General features: G+C 32.7%; 1 protein-coding gene across 1 annotated transcript; it reads left to right on the top strand.

The window, feature by feature from the left end:
• The first annotated feature begins 5,597 nt into the window (after nucleotides 1-5,597).
• On the top strand, nucleotides 5,598-14,777 carry LOC111375126 (probable serine/threonine-protein kinase At5g41260). The gene is made up of 12 exons (XM_022997922.1): nucleotides 5,598-5,904; nucleotides 6,129-6,262; nucleotides 6,852-7,023; nucleotides 7,127-7,347; nucleotides 7,687-7,822; nucleotides 8,637-8,770; nucleotides 8,890-8,995; nucleotides 11,190-11,275; nucleotides 12,470-12,658; nucleotides 13,416-13,568; nucleotides 13,771-13,884; nucleotides 14,089-14,777. Exons 3-12 carry the CDS (start codon nucleotides 6,888-6,890, stop codon nucleotides 14,332-14,334), a joined length of 1,521 nt encoding a protein of 506 aa, XP_022853690.1. The 5' UTR covers nucleotides 5,598-5,904; nucleotides 6,129-6,262; nucleotides 6,852-6,887; the 3' UTR covers nucleotides 14,335-14,777.
• Nucleotides 14,778-15,186: the final 409 nt, after the last annotated feature.

Genomic DNA, 15,186 nt, shown 5'->3' with positions numbered 1-15,186 from the left:
ACTTTTAATTGTTCTAGGTAATTAGTCAATCAAATTAGTTTGAACAATAAAGCAATAAAGAACACCAAAGATGATCACGGAGAAATCTCAACCGATTTAAAACTCTAAACACTTTTCCAATTAGTAATCCAATATAAATCAAAGCAAACTTACAGTACAAACCAAACCCGTCTACCTCATAGAACTTTTAACCTAATTTCCTACAATATCCCTTGATCCTACTAAAGGTGTGCTCTTTGAAAACAAATCCTGACTTCTGGTTTATACCTTAGCCCTCCTAGACTGCATGCTAGATCCCGACTCTTAGTATCTTATCCAGTCCTTCTGAATTTGTTTTTTGCAACAGCTCCCAATCCCTAGAATCGATTTATCCCTCGTGGATTAAATGAAGAATTTCTCTTTTCTTCGGGTTTGTGCTTGATCAAATGATCTTTCTGTCTTGATCATTGATTTAATGTCTAAGAATATAAAAATATATGGCTCAATATATATCTCAATTAATGGAATAATTTATGACTTAAAGAAATAACTTTGACTTGGAAAGATTTTATTAACAATGGTTGAATCACAAGATCAATGAATGATGATTTGGATCCTCAAGGAACTATCGCTATGGAATAATATGATTCAATAATATTTTGGACATTCATGGGGTCATATATTTATAGGGAAAGTATTTGGGATGAAATAGGAAAGAAAATCACGTATTTTTAAAGCAAAATGGATTCCGTCTCATAACAACATCGCTTGAGCTTGGGTTAGCGACGCACTTATTGTTCGAGTGCCAGTCTAGCACTAGGCTAGCGATAGGTATTATGCTTCTGTCACTTAAGCACCGGCTAAGCAATAGGCTAGCCAGAATATGTCTCACTCTATATCAACTTCTTCAAGTCTAAATCTTGATCTTCTTTTAGGATTTCTTTGACTTTTCTTTAGACTCTATCAACCCCAAACTACGCTTACCCTAACTTAGACTATTCGGAAATTATTTTGACTTTGATTGCAATATAATTAAATCCTAATACAATTCTAATAATTTATTATTTTTATTCTAGAAAATTGCCGATTACAAAATAGACCTTACAATTGTGTCAAAAGAAATTTTAAAGCTTTCTGCGAGACGGGAGAAACTGGTTTTGGTTTTTTGGAAATTTCAAATGTATGCTTGAATAAATTGGAGGAAGTTTGTGTTGGGAATTTGCTTATCATGCGTAGTGAAAAATAAAACAAATTTCAATTCCCACCAAAAATTTGTTTTGTGTTTAGATAGAAATTGTATCTTTTTTGCGAAATCTGCAAACTCCTTTGCTTTTTTTGGGTCCCGGCAATCTTGATATGTCATCCACAACTGTCCAATTGTGCAGCCTCCAATAGAATTTCGCACAGAGAACAAGATTGTATGAGAGCCAGGATTTTTCTGCTCTTGTTTCAGCAATAAAAATTTGATTTCTCTACAAATTCCAACCACTAGCCACTTATTTTTATATAAGCTTAAACGGGCTTGACCTATATCCTGACCCAGTCCAACATTCAATTAACTCATTTAACTAAATCCGATTCATGAATTAATTAATTTATCAAACGCTTGTTAAATTAATTAATTGACAAATTACAATCTTCTAGTTCTCATTTTGTGTGTGACTCATCAGGTTCCCAATTACGATACCTAACGACATGAATTATTATTTTGATCTAATCAAAATTAATAAATTAAAACACCACCAATTCACATTCACTGTTCCAGATTAACATCTAGTAATGTGTTAGGGCAATACATGTGACAAAAAATGTCTCGTGGTATGACAAAACAAAATTTGTTCGTTTACCGTGAAATTATAATCCATCTATCAATATGATCCGATCAATAACGATAATGGAAGTGTGTCAATCCCAATTATTGATCATATCTTTCATTCCACTATTAAGTCAATATAAGTCAAAATCTCATTTTCGACTTATGAGTACACCTTGGCCACTGATTTCGTTATAAATTTAATTGAATGAATTGTGGATCATAATTTCTTACTATCTAAGGGTAACGAATCCTCTATTAATTATTCATAACATTTATATGATTCTTGATATACTCGAACGATGTCGTATTAGCGGCCATTAGCAGAGCAACATCCAACATCATCAAAGTATGACTGTCATCATATAAGGCACTATAATGACCTCAAGTTAAAGGACCAATTCCACTATCGAACGTTATAGATTAATCACTGACACTCAAATAGTTATCCATGAGGAATCTCCTAGCGGGTCTCTAACGTTTTGTTTTATAACAAAATATCCACGTGTACATTTAAGTATCGCCACACTTTAACTTGTGAGATCAACTATATACTTCACAAGCAAGAAATGCCACACGTTATGATCTATCCTTAATGACGATGTCCGTATCTTATTATTATTATTATTATTTATGATCATGTATATTTAAAATTCAATTATATGTAATTTGTATCTCACAATTACAACTCCTTATAATTAACAAATTATCAATATTTGAATTTACGGACTCTATTATTTAATTTAATTAAATACTAATTAAATAACAGATCTGCCATAAAATTATATCAATTATATATTAATAGCGTTCATGTCCAAAATTGATTGGACTTACGGTATAACACTTAAAATATGCAGGTTTATTTGGATACAAAATTTATTATTTCCATTGTGTATTAACTTGGTCGAATTTCATTCCACGTTTTTTATTCATTTAAATTATCGCTTGGCTTAAAGAAAATTATGTTTAATAACGCTTTGAGCTATTAAAATTCAGAGGAGTGAATAGCCTAAATGATCACTGAACTTTGTAAAAAGCTTCAAAGGGGTCACTAAACTTTAAAAATCAAATAAATGGTCACTGAACTTTGCAAAATGTTTTTACAGGATCGTCGAACTTTTAAAATCACCTAAATGGTCACAGAACTTTGCAAAAAGTTTTCACGAAATCACTGAACTTTGTAAAAGGCTTTCATGAGATCACTGAACTTAGTGATCCTTGGGAAATTTTTTACAAAGTTCAGTGACCATTTAGGTAATTTTTAAAGTTCAGTGACTCAGTAGAAATCTTTTACAAAGTTCAATGACCATTTAGGTGATTTTTAAAGTTTAATGACCCTTTGAAAACCTTTTGCAAAGTTTAGTGACCATTTGGACAATTCACTCAAATTCAGAGCGTTTTAAGTGATATTTTGATGTAGGACAATGTAGTGGAGGAATATAAATATTTTAGAGAGTGAGAGTTGCATGCTAGTTTAGTTTGTATCGCTTTATTTTAACGAATGACAAAGATTGATTTAAATCTATGAAATATTTAGGATACTTCAGTGAATATCTTAGAATTAGGATTCTATGAATTTTTACTATTTCTAACAACATTCAAGTTAAATCTAAATTTAGTTTTCAATCAATATATTTATCAAGAGTTGGAATTTCATCATAAAAGATCAATATTATGTTTTATCGTAGTTCAATGTGAACTTTATTTCTTAATATGCTACATCAAGATAGAGCTCGTTGGAGCACACCAATTTGGAAATTCAATTTCTCGTTTGAGCTTAATTTTTGATACTATATTAAAATTTGAAATTTCATCTTAAAAGATCAATAATGATAAGGTGAGCAATTCAAACTCTTATATGTTGATTAATATTTTCTTCTTTATTTGATGTAGGTTTAATGTGTGTTGGGAGGGCTTTTTTTAAGATCTCAAAAGCACTTTAAAAGGCCAAAAAGTACTAACGCATCATTGTTTAAATTGATTTTTGAAAAAATAATTTTGTAAAAAGTGAATTTCTTGGAGAATATATTGTTGTTGAAAAATAAAAAGTATGGAAAAATTATATAGAAATGTGAAAATGACTTTTTGGTGAATATATGATTGAAAAAAGTGTGATAAAAGAAGTATTTATCGACATAAAAATAACATTTTAAAGTTGTTCAGAGAAGCTCCCATTTGAAGCTTTTCTAAAATAAGTTTTAATTATGCTTATTAGTTTATAGCAATGTATTTTCCTGCACATTAATTTGTATGTATGTTTGATATAGTTAATATGACATTTTTTTTCCCTTAACGGTTATTTAGTATTATTTTTCTTTTGTTAATGCTGAAACAATATATTTTATAAATGAAATTTTAAGATGATACAAGATATTATAGTATTTCATATTTTTATGACGTATAATAATTTGTCATCTTAACCTAATTAATATTAAAAACTAATACGTTTTACACAACAAAATCTACCCTAACAATAAATTTACACATTAAACCCTATTAGATTCAGCTACAAAAATATATTTTAATTCAAGGCAACGTCAATTATTAATTTTAATTACATTTTATAGATCTTACAACTTTTCAATTACACATTCCATCAATTTTTATCAAGATCGACTAAAAATCTAGAACTTTATTTTTTTGATTTTATAATAAAGAAACATTAGTTAGTTAAATAATTATATGACATTTACCCTCTGTTCGACGTAGATTAAATTTTAAAATCAAAATCAACAACTAATTTTAATCACATATTTTATTTTTTATTTTGAAAAAAACTCTTTTGATTTAAGCATGCCAAACGACGCTTATCCATTTGTTTACATTGAAACATAGCATAAAAATTAATTTTTTTTTATTTAGATTGTAGAATATTTAACGTTGAGCTCTCAATTTATTCAAGTGTTAAACTATTTAATTTAATTTATTAGTATCAATAATAAATATTCAAGGGAATTGCAAAAAGTCAATTGGAAAAAAATCCGACGACAAGTCATCGTGGAATGTCTTTTACAATTGTTAATTAGAAAGTGCAAAGCTGCCTGAAATTTAATTTCTAATAATACCGTAAGTCCTCCCCTACGTAAACGAAGAATAAAAGATGTTATTTTGACAATTTCCCACGGAAAATATAAAAAAGAATTGGATAAATTTCCTAATAGAAAATTCACGCAATTGAAAGCTAATAAACGAGCACTCCAAATGCACTAAGAGCACGTTGATCTATAGGAGCGTTTGTTTCTCATTTTTGTAAAAATAAGAATGAAAAATATATTCATTATAGGCCCCACACAAGGGATAGAAATTTAAATTTGGTGGTTTGATGTAATTGATAACGGTCATATTTTTCATTTTAATAGAAAAAGAATGGAAAACAAACAGGGGTTATATTCAAAATTTACTTTTTCTGTAAATAAATTTAGACTTCCCATTTAAAAGCACATTTTTTTTTGTGAGTAATTTCTCATAAATAAGGGTATGGTCAGCAATGATTTTGAGAATCAATTTTTTGATCGTCATAGAGAAAAGTAAGTTTCATACGTGAGTGAAGAAGTAAAAAATGACGATTAATTTAAAAAAATAACAGACAAAAAATTAATTTGAGCTAAGTAACTTAAAAATATATTTACACTAATAAAATGTTTAAACACGTGGCAAAGTATGAAAGTTTAGTAAACCCTCGTTTGGTAGAAAATTTTGATGAAATATGTTATTGAAAATTGGTGAGTATCATGAAATATAAGACTGAATACTTCTAGTCAAATTAAATAATTGATTTTAATCACTAAGAATTGGGAAAGAATTTTTGTAGGAAAAATGGACATTGAGTCGGTGGAAAGACAGAAGAAAAGGGTTAAGTGTCCCTGATGCTGCATAAACTGGAGATCTACACAAGAGACGCACACAGTGCACAAATACATCTGTATCTAAAAATCCATATTCACACACACCTGTCTCTACATATATACCTCTGAATATTTTTGGTCCATCTTTCTGATCCATCTTTTTAGACTCTATTCAGCAACCACCTGTACAGAGAACTTTCCATACAAAAATAATTACCTGAACAGACGTATAATTGAAGTCTTTCGCTTTGTGCTTTGACCAAATCGGTAATCATGGAGATCTTTTAATGTTCATTTATTGTTTCTGTAGCATTTATAGGTTTTGTTTATTTTTCATTCGTGGCATACGGGATTTTTTTTTTTTTTTTTTAAATGTTGTAAAATGAGTTTCAGTTGATTCTTTGTTTTTTGACTAATGGGTTGGTGTTATATTTTGGATTATGGGTTTTTAGTGATGACTTTGATTGATTGAGCTTGCTTTTTCTGGTCAGGTGAATTTACTGTGTTGACTCGGGCTAAAAAGGTTCCTTTCCTGGGAGGCGTTGCAAAAAGTTGGAATCTCCGGGATTCAGAAAGAGATGATTTTTGTGTTTCAGAATTGACCCAGATTTGAATATTTACTAAAGTAATTTTATCATAATTTAAATTACTGATACTTTTTAGTTTTTTGGCTGACTTGTGAATTGAGATTGAACTGAAAAGCTTTATTTCTGTACGTAACTCGGACTGCAAATGGAACACGAGTATTTATGTTTCTTACTTGTGCCTTTTTCTTACAATTAAATGTTTATCCGAACTAGTTTACCACTTTAGCTTGTTAGGGTATTAAATAGGAGTAACTCGTGTTTGGTGTGAAAACAATTGTTCTGTGTTTATGGATTAATAAAAAGATACTGACTCATGGGCTGTTTTATAACAAGTGGTTGACGGTTATGACGAAATTATTGGAACTTTTGCATTATCAAAGCAGCTACCAATTATAATAACGCACCGGATAAGTGCACACATTAATGGGTATACTCATCGCAGACATACATATGCAGCACACTCATACTGGAGCAAGTGTTGATGCGAGCTATACCTTTGCTGCAATACTATCAGCTTTTATTCGTGACTATTAAAGGATTTTAATCTTGTAAAAACTAAAAAATATTATTGAACATTTGAGGTAAGATGTGAGCTAAAGAATTTGTCGTTTTTGTGGCATTTTGAAGGCTCAATTGTGTTTGCTTCTGATTGGTGGTCTTGGGATGGGCTGCAAGTGTTCAAAACTCAAGATGGGCTGCAAGTGGTCTAAACTCAAGATGGGCTGCAAGTGTTTTAAACTCACTTCATGTTGTTTTACATCGGAGCAAAATGGACCAGTGCATGAGGCGCATAATGCTGGTGTGTTAAAATTTTTACTGCTTCCCATTTTTGTGTACAGTTCCCTCTTTCCTTTTGTGCGATCAAAAATTCTGTTTTCATGGTATCTTCATTTATTTGGCAGAAAATGAGGAAAATGGTGAAGTTAGCGATTTGCCTACATTTCGTGAATACTCCATCGAACAACTGAGGGTGGCTACATCTGGCTTCGCAGTAGAGAACATTGTTTCAGAGCATGGGGAGAAAGCCCCTAATGTCGTTTACAAGGGAAAGCTGGAGAATCAGAGGCGTGTTGCTGTCAAACGATTTAACAGATCGGCTTGGCCCGATTCCCGGCAGTTCTTGGTAAGTAGCTCTTTGAATGTTGTATTCTTGCTTTGGATGCTATTTTAAAGGTGGTCTTTGTTAACTAACTACTGTGATATAATTGGAGTCTTGTTCATCCTATGTCTAGTTTCAGTTCACCTCAATTTTTGGAGTTATTATTTTGTGAGGTCAGATTTATTTATTAGCTGACGTTGTGTAATTTTTTCTTCTCTCTCTGTATTTAGAGGTTCAGGGTAATGATGACTTACTTAGAGCTTAATGATATTTGGTTTTATGACACTCTTGTAGTTTTATAAGCGTCACAGTTTACTCAATTGCTTAGATTGTAATAAAAAAAATTCCTTAATGAAACTTTAGGAAGAAGCGAGAGCTGTTGGTCAACTACGGAGCCACAGATTGGCAAATTTGATTGGCTGCTGCTGTGAAGGAGATGAGAGGTTACTTATTGCAGAGTTCATGCCCAACGAGACACTTGCAAAACATCTATTTCACTGTGAGCACATAACGTGCAATCTTTTTATAGCTATTCCAAATTATTATTATTATTATTATTATTATTTTTTTAATATTATCACATAGATGTTCTTCTATATGCATAGTAATTATGAATAATGAATGTTGGTTCATTTCCACTTTCAACCGATTTTTCTTTGCTGCCACATAGCTTCGTCTGTATTTGTTTGAAATACAAGGTACTCTCTTTTCACCATGTGGTGGTGTCTAAAATTGTAAGCATAATGCACTAATCTGGGGCACTAACATATCACAAGAACGACCATCTGCATCAAATGCTCTTCTACATCGTTTACTCTTGTACTCCCTAAATGAAAAAAATAAAAAATAAAAAATAAAGTTTGAGCTGACCTTTGCTTTTATATTTCTATTCAATTTTTTTAACTCTAAGGACATTTGCTGACATTTAAAGTGGCTAAGTTGTTGCATCTGTTAATGTTTACGCCAATTTAGTGAACAGTGATGACTGAAACTGATTATATTAGTGCCTCATTTCCAAAAACTCCTTTCTCCCTGCTAACACGAGATGTGATCAAAATGAAGAAAAGCTGTGTAGGCATAGATGCTGGAGTATATATCGAATGTCATTTTTTGGATTTTGTTTCTCACAGTTAAAGAGTTTTAATTTTTAACTTTTGGACTTCTTTGATTTCTTTGACTGTTAGTACATGGGGATTAAGTTTACTCACTTGTTTTCTCTTTCATTATAACCTAATTGTACTTGGGTCATTCATGTATTTGCTATTGTTATGTTTCAAATGCTATTGTTATGTTTCATTTGTGTGTTGATTCAGGGGAGACACAACCATTGAAGTGGGCAATGCGGTTAAGGGTGGCTTTATATATTGCGCAAGCCCTAGAATATTGTACAAGCAAAGGACGTGCACTTTATCATGATCTTAATGCTTACAGAATAGTCTTTGATGATGTAAGTATGAAATTATGTTGATCCTGTCTCTTTTCTCCTTGAGTCTACATTCTTTGAAGTGGACAAACTCATAGTTCTAATTTTTCACTTCTGTTTTTTCTTTCCGCTTTTTGTCGCAGGATGGTAATCCCAGATTGTCATGCTTTGGTTTGATGAAGAACAGTAGAGATGGAAAGAGCTACAGCACTAACTTGGCATTTACTCCACCGGAGTACCTAAGGACTGGTACTATCTCTCACTCCAGAAATAAATCCCATAAGCCAAATTAGTTTTAAATGGCAGTCATTAATATTTGTTTCTTGAATGACATGCTTTGAGATCAATGAGTTCTATTATGAAAATTTTCCTGCCATCATCTTTCCGATAAGATGATCACCACTTATATTATTTGAAGTCAAGAATAAATGCTAGCAACTTTGTCCACACCATGCTCAGCTATCAAAATTTTCTATGATGAATTTTTCACTCAAATTTACTGTGTGTTTAAACCATCCATAATACATCTGGTATTCTTGCTCAATGCTCACCTAGTGAGAATACGAACTCAATGCAATTTAAAGTAAGAAGCCACTGTTCACGTTTGGGAACTACCACAAATCATCGGAGATTTTGTATCAGAATAGCTTCATATATTATTTTAACACTAATATTTACTCGCAGTTTATTAGCTTTCTCTCTGTGTGAGCTTTGTCTGTAAATCATGAAACATGAGACTGTTCCTGATTGCTGAAAGTGAAATGATAATAATCTTTTGTAGTCGGGAGAAGCTAGGTTACTGCTACTTAATATCCCAAACAAAACCCACTGACTGTTTCTTATGTACCATATTACAGTACTCCCAGGGGGAAAAATCCAAGAATAACATGCATTTGGCCTATAAGTTTGGGCTGGAGTTTTATTATAAACTGTTTTGCTGTATGCTGATCCATCACATACTGGAAGTCAAAACTCTTCACATTTAACCCATATAAAGAGACAAAGTGTTTCAGTCCTGGCATGTGGGCAAGTTACATTTTCTCAGTACATTGTTGGGGTGGGGGGAGGCATCACAAACTAAGAGGGACGATAATTACATGGCATCAATGTGTAATACCTTGTACTTTGACCTAAGTTTACATCATTTGTTGTACTGGTATTGACTTGGCAAAACTAGCTAATGGAGTGGGGTTGGGAATTAATGAGAAGTGTGAGGTGGAGAATGGTGTAATTGAAAGTTCAAGGGTTGATGCACCAATAATATGTGGGGGGTAAAATATTATTAACATTTTCTGAGGAACTCCTCTAATCATTATGTTTACACTGTAGTTGTTTCTTGATGTAGTATGACATTCTTATATTAGTAAACCGAAATAAAAATTAAAAACTTTGATATATTCTGGGATTTGGATGAAATCTGAAAGTTTTCAAGCAACGAGTTCTAAGATCAAAGCATATTGTTATGATTCTGGGATATAAAGAACTTCTATAATTCTGGTAAAGATTCTTAAAAGTAAATTAACGGTTGTTTGACAAAGCTTTTTGTAAAAGTTATAGTAGATTCTAGTAAAAGTTGATGAAACTTGTGGTTGAAAAGTTGATAAAAGTTGTGAGTCCCATGCAATGTGTTGTTAAAATTGAAGTTTGACCCGTTGATAAAAATTTTTAAACATACACATATTAAGTTAATGATCGTGGGATGACATGGTTTAGCTAATTGATTAATCACATTTGCTTTTGATAATTAAACTTGAAAGGAAGAATTTGCTTACCAAACAGAAGTGGAATTACTTTGATATGGTATTTTTTCCCTATGGCATGACATACGTCGATTAGTCAACCTCTAGGATGTAATTTTTGCGTGTTGAAAATCTATATAGATCAACAGTTGCTTCAATGGGTTTGTATAAAGAAGCTGAGCCTTCTGATATCCTCAGTTTCTCTTGGAATTTTTGGAGAAGCTTAAAGTTTTGTCTTGTGTCCTTTTGGAGCATGATCCAAGTTTACCATTGTGTTTCATAATGCATTTCAATTATTTCCGGGTATGTTCGTTTTGGGTTCCATTTTAGCCTTCCCTTTTCTTTTTGATTTTTAAGAAAAGAGGGTTGGTTGGGGTGGTGGGGTTTCTGTAACCTATAAAATTCTAGGTTAGATGCTTCAAAGGAAACTACACGCTGAGTTACGTGTTCTTTTTTCTATGGATAGTAAAGATAGACAATTTGATGCAGGCTCAATTTGGATCTTTTATGTATTTTCAAATTATTATCAATTTGAATTTTTTGATTAACTACACTGTATGCATTAGATGTTGACTTGATATCTAATTCATCTTATTTGTTTGGTTATTGATATTTGTAATTCTTTCTATGTTCTACGTAAATCCACATTGATACTTATGTTCTTGGACCGTTAACTAATTTATCTTTAATTTTCAATTTTGTAGGAAGAGTTAGTCCAGAAAGTGTAACATACAGCTTTGGCACACTTTTACTTGACCTTCTCAGTGGAAAACACATTCCTCCAAGCCATGTAAGTCTTTTGTTGAGAATGCAAGATGACTTTTGAAGTACAAGGTGTGCTAGCTAATCATATTGTATAATTACCAGCGTGGAAAAACTATCTTAGATTTACTTCCGGGAAGATATTAGTTGTAATGCACTGACACATTCGTACTTGAGATAGTTATCATCTGAATTTAGCTTTAAAAACCTTTCGTCAGTGTATGCAAGGTACACCCACCAGTGATCTGTCTCCCTTATAACAACTAACATTTTCTGTGTGAACTCATTGTTTTACACATATTGCAGTTTCGTAATCATATAATTTCTTTAAGGAAAAAAATTGTAACTTGGCCTGTCGATGCCACATATAAATGTATGGAAAGACAGTGCAAATTTAGTAGTGAACCCTTGTGCACATGGTGCATATTTGGCAAGCACTATGAAGTTGTAAAGTTCTTTAAACAAAGTTTAACTTCTTTTTATTAGTTAATGCTATCAAGTACCACCTTATCTGTGCTACCAAACATGCCAATAATGTCTTCTATCTGCTTCCATTCCTCTCTTTGGCGGCAGAAATTTTAGTTTATACATAAAACAACCGAATTAGATATTAGTGTGTTGACAATGCAACCCATGTACCTATCTACAAATGATAGGAGTCGTGTTAAGAGGCCGATTGTAGATACCGGGTGTATTATTGATTACTTTAAGCATCTTAATTGAAGTAAGTTGATTAGAACTTGAGGGAGATAACTTCTATGATGTCTCATACTTCATTGATTTGTTAAACACCAAAAGCCCTTTCTCCCTTTTTTCCTGTAATGAGATGTGGAGGCATGTCAAGTTCCTTTCGGTGCTTCAGAGATAGATGGGGAAGCCTGTAACACGTTGATCGAATCATTTGACCTGACCATGATAAAAGAGTTCTGTATAAAGTATCTGCTATTTAAAGGTTCATCTGTCAAAATGTAGGCACCTTGAATATGTACTTTAACCACATTATATCTTCCTTCTTTCATGTCAGAATTTGTCTGTGAATCGTATCATGACAGAGAGATCTGTTGGACCATATATGAAGATTACTCATAAAATTGACTTATTAGTCTCCTTTAACTCCTTTATTTTTGGTTGTTTGCATTCCTTTCTTTTAATTTCTGAGCAGCTTTGCAATGTACTTGTATTTAATTATGTAAGGCATCTAATAGTAGATTCAATGTCTCAGGCCCTTGATTTGATAAAGGATCGGAACCTTCAGATGCTAACTGATTCTTGCTTGGAAGGTCAATTTTCAAATGATGATGGAACTGAGTTAGTACGTCTAGCGTCAAGGTGTTTGCAATACGAACCCCGTGAGAGGCCAAATCCAAAATCATTAGTTGCTGCATTGATTCCTCTTCAGAAGGAAACTGAGGTTGATTTTCTCTCTGAACATAAAACTATTTATATTTGAGTAGTTTTAAAAAAATTATTTGTTTGCTTTTGTACATTTTTATTTTTTATTCTTGTATGCAGAGTTTGCCACTCTCAACTTGCGTCTTAACTGTTACATAGGATTCTACTTGCTAGGATTGTGTTGTAAGTGGCTACAACACCATAAATAACGCGTTACATTCGTTATAGAGATTCACAATGAATTAGCTTCAACGAAGCAATTTCAATTAATCTATTTTTTTAGGCGGTTAGTCATTAAGGATGATTCAGTTACTACCAGATCTAGTTAGACTGGCATAAGCAAGATTGTATAATTCCGACAGTATTTATTGGGAACTTTTGTTTGAATATAGAATAACTGGAGCAGAGGACAGTTCTTGATAGTTAATCTTCTTTGACTTTGAATCCCCTAGTTCAAGAATGATTGAACTGTCAATTGGTTGCCTATTTGAAATTATGAAATATCCTAATGTTAGTTTCAGTAGCGAAAGCTGGTTTGACTGATGTAATATTTGCCAATTGCTTGCAATTGTTGATAGAGTTTTAGTATCTGGTATTATCGTAGACCTACTTCTCTAGATATTCTTCTATCTCCATATGAATGTCATAGTTCCTTGTATAAAAAATTGGAAGGTAAAATACTTGCTCTGTGGTCGAATTATGGCCACTTTCATTATTGTGATTCTATGAGACTGGTGTATTATATCAATCTGTATTGTTCGTATTTCCTCTTGTAGGTTCCTTCCCATGTATTAATGGGCATTCCTCATGGTAGCGAGGCTATGTCTCTATCCGCACTTGGTGATGCGTGCTTAAGAATGGATTTGACTGCCATACACGAGATACTAGAAAAACTTGGGTACAAAGATGACGAGGGAGCGGCTACAGAGGTTTGCATACTTAAAAGTCATTTTCCACTTCCAAAACACACACACCCACCTCCTCTAACCTTATACCCCACATAACATGGTCATTCGTGGATGATAATTGCTAAAATGCTTTTTATATTGTTTGAATATACCAGTTTATTACAACTTTCAACAAGAGAGTGTTATTGGGTCTACCTTACAATTGTATTTTTACCATATGCAGCTTTCATTCCAGATGTGGACAAATCAAATGCAGGAAACTTTGAACTCCAAGAAAAAGGGTGATGTAGCTTTCCGGCATAAAGATTTTGGGGTTGCAATTGAATGTTACACGCAGGTAAGGAAAATAATTACCTGCCTATAAATTAACTCACACACATTTTTGAAGGATGGATGCGATAAAAGTACAAAAATCATTGTTTGATCTCTGACTTATTTGGTTTCTTCCACTACAGTATTGCTGTTGTCCTATCAACTCTTGTGTACTTTGATAATTTTCGGCAGTCTAATAATCATCACTCTCCTATAACTGTTACTGCAGTTTATTGACGGTGGTACAATGGTCTCCCCAACTGTGTTTGCTCGCCGTTGTTTGTCTTATCTCATGAGTGATATGCCACAGGAGGCCCTCAATGATGCGGTACAAGCACAAGTTATTTCTCCTATTTGGCATATAGCATCTTACTTGCAAGCTGCTGCCCTTTTCGCTTTAGGGAAGGAAAATGAGGCACAAATTGCACTTAGAGAGGGTGCGATACTTGAAGAAAAGAGGAATGCATCATCTTGATATTAAAGAACTGCGTTCAACTACTCCTGGATGCAGCCATAAAGCACAAGCTTCTTGGTTGATTAATGCCTCTTAAAATCTACGAGGAGCAATGTACAAACATTATATTGTCCTCGGGAGTGATGCGAAATTGTTTTGTTTTATTGAAGGATTCTTCTTGCAACAAAAGTTGGTGGTGGACAGTGACTAACCTTTTTCAATAGCACAATCTAGGGATTACTTTTGAAAGCATTGGAAGGGGTTAGATGTTGATAAGAGATTGAGTTTACCTGAAGTGTTTTGAGATTTGATTTTGTAATTTATGTACAGTGCTGTATGTGGCTTGCTCTCAACATCTGTGATTGGTTTTTTCTATCATTTCTTTTTCTGTGGGCTAGAAAGTTGTTTGGAATTGGTTTAAATCTGTGATATTTATAATGGATTAAGATTGAGCTTTTTTAGAACTTGGATTTCATTTCAAAAGCTATTGAACCATTGGGAGACAATGTCCAAGAGACTTTTTCCTTCTCTTTTCAGGATTTTTGATTGCGGGGCCATTGTTATCCGGTCCAAGAAATTGAATTATGATGATACACACTCATATATATAAATTAGAATGTGACTATGCAATGGTCACTCAAGTTCAAGATTTGTCACACCAAACTGTTTCTGGAAAATTATATTTGATGGGACCAACAAGAATTCAGTTGACTGTATAATCTTGTCTGATAAGTTTCCATTTTATTAGCTGTTTTCTAATTAGCTCGCAAGATATCACATCAAGGGTCTATTTGATTATAAGAATGAAATTTGGGTGGAAAGAAAATGAATTTTAGGGAATTGAATTGTCTAGAACTTGTTTTACTTATAATT

This window comes from Olea europaea, unplaced genomic scaffold, assembly GCF_002742605.1.
Source record: "Olea europaea var. sylvestris unplaced genomic scaffold, O_europaea_v1 scaffold134, whole genome shotgun sequence".
Taxonomy (NCBI): Eukaryota; Viridiplantae; Streptophyta; class Magnoliopsida; order Lamiales; family Oleaceae; genus Olea; species Olea europaea.
The sequence above is the reverse complement of the archived record's forward strand: the minus strand, read 5'-3'. Positions and strand labels throughout refer to the sequence as shown.